Source organism: Chelon labrosus (assembly GCF_963514085.1).
Source record: "Chelon labrosus genome assembly, chromosome: 1".
NCBI lineage: Eukaryota > Metazoa > Chordata > Actinopteri > Mugiliformes > Mugilidae > Chelon > Chelon labrosus.
This window is the reverse complement of record NC_140337.1, coordinates 19574121-19580937: the sequence shown is the minus strand read 5'-3', so window position 1 is coordinate 19580937 and position 6817 is coordinate 19574121. Positions and strand designations below refer to the sequence as shown.

The 6817-nt window shown below is 40.0% G+C and overlaps 2 protein-coding genes across 2 annotated transcripts; both read right to left on the bottom strand.

Annotated features, from left to right (window-relative positions):
* Positions 1 to 1929: 1929 nt before the first annotated feature.
* LOC311491779 (uncharacterized protein) lies at positions 1930 to 2901 on the bottom strand (the record flags this gene model as incomplete). The annotated part of the gene is made up of 2 exons (XM_084549805.1): positions 1930 to 2303; positions 2499 to 2901. Coding segments are annotated over 2 exons (777 nt in total), but the record flags the coding sequence as incomplete, so codon positions are not given.
* Positions 2902 to 4875: 1974 nt separating this feature from the next.
* On the bottom strand, positions 4876 to 6604 carry LOC311493875 (uncharacterized protein; the record flags this gene model as incomplete). Its single annotated transcript, XM_084552676.1, has 6 exons — positions 4876 to 5229; positions 5314 to 5357; positions 5441 to 5533; positions 5667 to 6005; positions 6120 to 6464; positions 6562 to 6604. 6 exons carry the CDS (start codon positions 6602 to 6604, stop codon positions 5134 to 5136), a joined length of 960 nt encoding a protein of 319 aa, XP_084408802.1. The 3' UTR covers positions 4876 to 5133.
* Positions 6605 to 6817: the final 213 nt, after the last annotated feature.

Sequence of the window (6817 nt, the reverse complement as noted above, 5' to 3'; positions counted from 1 at the left end):
ACCAAGGCAATCAAGAATTAAGAGAGTGACCTGTATGCCTCAGGTCCACTCTCATTCCACCTCTGCCTGTTTTTTAATTTGTCAGGAGTGAGGTGGAATTATGAGCAGTAGTTAGAATCGTATTTATCTTCAAAGCCCTTCCGAAATCCTATGTGTGACATCACATTTGTGTAAAGTTGGTCAGTTCTTACAGTCGGTTTATTCCGCTACAGCTTGATTGGTTAGTTGTGTGCCTTGCCCATCACTCAAGTGACTTGTGGCTTGAGTTTGTCGTGTCTGCATATCACCTCATATGCTTCCATAGAGAATGACTGTGAGTCGGTCCACTGACAGTGTGAAGGCACCATGTGTTTTATTTTGCTTTTCACAGATTTCTGACTTTTAGGATTACAACCAGCAGCATAATCAATGCAGTACTCATGTGACTGACACAAACCAGCCATGCAAGTTGCACATTTCATCCTGGACACCGGACAACAATTGATCTGACAGGGGCAACCAGTGATGGTTTGGCATGTGATCACAGTCTTCTTACAAAATGACATACTTGTTGGCCGATGAACCAGTCAAGGATGTAGGTGAACTGAAGCATTTTACACAAATAAAGATTTGGCAGTGAATTCCAGTATTTATAATGTAATACACACATATCCAAAATACATTTTGCTCAATTAGCATGGTATGTCTGTATTACAAAAGCACAGTTCACATGTTTGAACAGTCTCAGAATTTAGTCCAAATGTTCATAAACATTACTAAATATTTATTTTATTAGAAGTTAGTTGGTTTGTGAATAGGACATAGGACTGTCAGTTAGGTTTGGCGCATTTGCTGAACAGAGATTTTATTATAAGAAAATGCTAAGCACCAACGACTGAATATGTATTTTATATATGACTATGTGCCACCTAAAAGGGAAATACATTTGATAGTTGGAAGACATTCCTGCTCACTCAGTTGTCATTCTCCCTGGTTTGTCCACATTCCCAAGATGAAATGTCTCTGTCCTGTTGACAGTATCTGACTTTAGAATAAATTACAGAGTCTTCTCTGTGCTTCACTGTAGATTGTCTCTGATTGTTTCTGGAGGACGATGTCACAGCTGCATAGGTAAGCTCACCACTCGTCTGAGACAAATGGAAATGAAAATAAAAGTATGAACTTGTTGTGACAGTTGCACAAGGAATCATGGTCTCTGAAGCAAACAGGAACTTTATATAAAGTACTACAATGCACAATGACAAACCTGGCTGCCTTCAGCGGATCCATCGGCTGCTTCAGCTGCTTCGAAAGAGACACGAAAAGAAAACTAGTGTAGTGAAAGTAACATATTATGTATTTGATATTACATTTAGTTTTACTTACCCAACGAATCTTTCCTTTGAGACCGACAAAGTATCCATGCGAGAATGAATGTCACAATCCCGAGAATGACGTTTGACAGCATCAGTGCAATAGTGATTGAACTCAGTCCAGTGTCAGTGTTTGCTGTAAACGTAAGAAAATATACAGAGTACTTAGATTTATGTGTTAAAACCTGTAGCTTAGTATCAACCATTTGGAAAACATCCATGTATTTTACATAACGGGTAATTTGACCAGTTATGCAGCAAAAACACATTTATATATCCATCCGGCCTTACAAATACTGTTGGTTCAAGTACAATATATACTGCAGCTGCCACATAATACCTGAGGCCGGGAACACTAAAACCAAAATGCCAACTTTGACACACTTAGATGCTTAACGTCTGTTTCATTAAATTTACAATATCTTGACATTTATTTTTTTGACTAACAGAGTAGTTGATTAGTCTTTAGGTTTGTTTAAATGGTGTCCCCCCCCCACAGTTTTTTCCCATGGATTAAAACACTACATTTACAGTTCCGTTTTTTTTCCATATCAGACTGCGTACAATAAAGGCGCTGTCATAACAATAAATCATCTACTAAAAATTGCTTACACTCAAAGACGAGCTTGGTCCCGTTTCCAAACAGTACTTGTCCACATGAAGTCACCACACAGTAGTAAGCTCCAGCATCATCAGAGCTGATGTTCCTCATGAGAAGGTTGTACACACAAGTGGTTTCTCCACTCTCAGTTTTCTGGCAGTCACTGCTCTTACTTTCAGAGGAGTAAATCATTTCAGGAGCGGAATGATCAGAGTATTTCAGCCACATGGCACTAGTGTGTTCTGCTGTGCATTGAGTATGAACTGAGCAGCTGAGGGTCAGAGAGTCTCCAGAATGGATTGACTGAGACTGAGGGAGCTGGTTGACAGAGTCACTGACCGTCTTCGTACCTTGAGGAAGAAACCAAATTGATTGCACTCATTAGCAATATGGTCATTATTATTAAACAGAAATGAGATGCAACTATGATGATTTAATAATGAACTATAGAGAATAAATACCTTACCCCTAATAAATACCTGCATTATTACACAAAACAACATGCAACTATGAGAATGTAATGATCAACTACAGATAATAAATACCTTTCAGCATCAGAAAGGTTCCTGATCCAAACTCAATGTCATCCAAGGCCAATACTCCACAGAAATACGTTCCAACATCGTCCCATGATGTTCCAGATATGCTCAGGTGCCTGTTGACCCCGTCAGACTTTACTGAATAACGCTTATCAGCAAAAGTAGTATAATTATAGTCAGAATTAAAAGTTACAACGAGCTGTAGTTTCCTCTCTATAGTCAGTTTGTACCACACTCTTTTTGGAATTTGACTTTTTATGTAGCATTTAATCGTAGCCGAGTCTCCAAGCTTCAGCGTTTGCAGTGACTCAGGCTGAGAGATTTCACTCAACTGTGCCTCACCTGAAATAAACAGACAGAATATAATCAGTGAGGACTCTGATGAAAAAATGCTACAAGCAGATATCTGTTACTTACATAACAACCAGAGGAGGAAGATATTTAAAATGAACACCATCATCTTGTCCGCTTCTCGTCTCCTTCCTCTGAGCTGACGTTTGAAGCAACTGAAGCAGCAGCAGACTGCACAGATTCACTAACACCAACTTGTCCTACATTCCGCTACAAAGGTCTGATTGGTTCATGATCCTCACTTTGAGAAACATGATTTGCTTTTCACGCTGAAGCAAAAACCCCTTCATCGTGGCTTGTTTGGACACAGAATGTCATCAGCACTTAAAGGTTTAACACCAATGTGAACCACAATGAGGTTGACACAATGAAAACAGCAATTTTGTTGCATGCCCCTCAAAGCACCCGAGGACCTACATTTTTTGTGGAACTGTGTAGCACAAATGTGATGAGTTGTGCAGTGTCCTCAAATAATGGTGGCCTACAGTAAAACAGTTTGCAAAAAAAACAAAGTTGAATAGAAAGAATTATTTTGAACAAGGCCTCCATTTGATCTCTCAAAACAGACCCAGTTCTCAGTGGCATGGTTTCCAGCTGCGTACTTGCAGCATATCATTTCTGCAGATGTGTCCGCTGCACATTAATGCCTCAAAAGTCTCAGTCTAGCAACTATTGACTAAAGTCCAATTAACGTATGTTCATCTTCATAAAACCATCTTTAGTCAGATTTTGCTGTATGACCTGCTGCCTTTTTATACTGGAAGTGGCTGCGGCCATAAAGAGATGCACTACTGTCTAGACTAGACTACTGTCTACTGTAGTACTTATATGTTTTTACTACTGGCTGCAGATACAACAATACATTTCACTGTGCATTGTACTATGTATAACTGTGCATGTGACAAATAAAACCTATCTATCTATCTATCTATCTATCTATCTATCTACACGGTCAGCAGAAATACAATAGTTGTGGCAATCAGATCAGGATTGACTGGTGTTAAGGGGTCCAAAGTGAGGAAGGAAAACGTTCTTACTCTTTCCCTCTATTACATCACCACATCTAGTCTTGACGTTTGACACAAGACACCAGTGGATTTGTTCTGGTGATGCTAAAGCCTGAGCGTTTGCGGGTTTTCTTAAGTATATCACAAATATACATAACACTTGCTCATATCAGAGCAGACAATGCCCTAAGTTGCTCCCTGTGATTGTCGGTGCCCCCGCCAGGGTGTTGTAGGGCCCCTGGTGTTATACAACACTTGATGCTGCAATCTCATTTCAGTTTTCAGCTTTGTGGCCTAACCCAGATCACATCTACATTCTTGTACTCTAAAAGCAAAAGTCACTTCCTGCTGACCTCTCAGAGTATAATGTGATGCTACATGTGACACCTAATCAGGAAACCACGGTGCAGTGTAAACAGACAGCGGAAACGTTTTCTTACTTTTACGCATTTTTTGTTCAAAACCAGTCCCCTCTTAGCTTTATTCCTGTATTTATAACTTGAACTGTCCTCTACTGTCAGTTGACATTGTACCTACGACAGATGCAAAAAACCTTTGTGGTTAGTGGGTGCAGCTATACACATTCAGGTCTCGCAGTTGACGTCACTGCCAGAACACTCATCTTATGTTCTTAGTAGTCAGTACCAATGCTAATGAGGTAGTTAGTTCGACATTAGATTGTTTTATTAGAGAAGATTTCAATTATACCATTAACAAAACAAAACATAATGGAACTTGAACTAACCGTATTACCTTTGTTTTTAATAGGTCATACAAAGCTCATTTATAAAATCAGTTGCTTGAAGAATCACCCACACAATGACAAGAAGTGCGTGGCCTAAGTATGCCATGACTCAAATCTGACAATGCCAACTGCCTGAAAAAGATTTGCGGCACAGTTGACAGATACTTGATGAGTTTACAGATGTGCTGCACAGATTTGAAGAAAATGATCTTTTTCATGGTTAGACAGGGTGCATGTTCATGAATGTGATTGCGGTTTCTTTATATTTTCATGCTCACAATTTTCAACTTTGCTATCAGGACATTGGTAGAGTAGCTAACAGCATCTCTGAGGAAAGTCTAATGTTACCTTTTTTCACAGCAATATTGGAAATAACTGCACTTCATGTTTTGTCTTTGGAATATCTTGTTTAATGAGTTTATTTCATGGTCAAGCTTTACATGGATCATATAGAGATGACATAATGTTATCAAAAGAAAAGCCCAAGCATGCTTGCACAAAGCCACACCGCTTTAAAAATGCAAAGACGAAGCATTCATTAGTACTGCTTCACAGCGGAGTACACACATTCAGTCCAGGTGTCGTCTCTCAGTCCTTTTGATCTCTTGATCTCCAGATGTTCTTTGTCTTGTACCTGGGAAACGATACACCATGGTCACAATAATGTTGATGGCATATTATGTTGTATATATGATACAAAGCAATGCTTAACGCATACCTTTGCATAGATTGCGGAGTGAGCGGAAAATCCGTCACAGGATTCTGAAAGACAACAATAATCCTTGTAATTAATGCTATGTTCAGTAAATGAAATGTGTAGATAACAACGCAGCAGTGTCTCTTACTCATCATGCACGCTAAGAAAACCAGATAAGCTCCCAGGAGGATGGTGGGCACCAAAACATGAACATGGACAATGTCTGGAAAGACTGTGTCATCTGCAAAATTAGGAGACATAGTATATATACAGTATATACAGCAGTTAGACTCAATTTTATCCTTGAATCATGTTGCGTACAATGAGAAAGCTTCATAACTAATCATCATATCGTCTACTAAAAATCTACTTACACTCAAAGACGAGCTTGGTTCCGTTTCCAAACAGTACTTGTCCACATGAAGTCACCACACAGTAGTAAACTCCAGCGTCATCAGAGCTGATGTTCCTCATGAGAAGGTTGTACACACAAGTGGTTTCTCCACTCTCAGTTTTCTGGCAGGCGCTGCTCTTACTTTCAGAGGAGTAAATCATTTCAGGAGCAGAATGATCAGAGTTTTTCAGCCACATGACACTCGTGTGGTCTGCTGTGCACTGAGAATGAACCGAGCAACTGAGGGTCAGAGAGTCTCCAGAATGGATTGTCTGAGACTGAGGGAGCTGGTTGACAGACTCGCTGACTGTCTTTGCACCTTGAAAAAGAAACCAAATTGACTGCACTCATTAGCATTATGAGCATTATTGTTACTAAACGGAAATTAGATGCAACTATGATCATTTAGTAATCAACTGCTGAGAATAAATACCTTTCAGCATCAGAAAGGTTCCTGATCCAAACTCTATGTCATTTAAGAGCAGTACTCCACAGAAGTACGTTCCAACATCGTCCAGTGATGCTCTAGATATGGTCAGGTGACTGCTGACCCCGTCAAACTGGACCGAATAACGGTGCTTAAATTCATCAGCAACTACACACCGATTATAGTGAGATTCGAGTGTTGCAACGAGCTGTAGTTTCCTCTCTGTAGTTAGTTTGTACCACACTCTTTTTGTTATTTTACTTTTTATGTAGCACTTAATCATAGCCGAGTCCCCGAGCTTCAGCGTTTGCAGCGACTCAGGCTGAGAGATTTCACTCAACTGTGCCTCACCTGAAACAAACAGACAGAATATAATCAGTCTGCATCATCATAATCTGTGTCTCAAGCCTCTGAAGAAAAGATGCTCCAAGTTGAATCTGTTACTTACACAACGACAAGAGGAGGAAGAGGTTTGCAATGACCACCATCATCTTGTCCACTTCTGCTTCTTCTGAGCTGTTGGTCTGAGCTACTGAGGCGTCAGCAGATTGCACAGTTTAACTAACACCAACTTGTCCTACATTTCGCTAAATTTGTGAAGCCTGATTGGTTCATGATCCTCGTTTTGCGGAACATGATTTGCTGGTGCATGCTGAAGTAAAAGCCCCTTCATTGTGGCTTGTTTCGACACCAGTGTCAGCAGA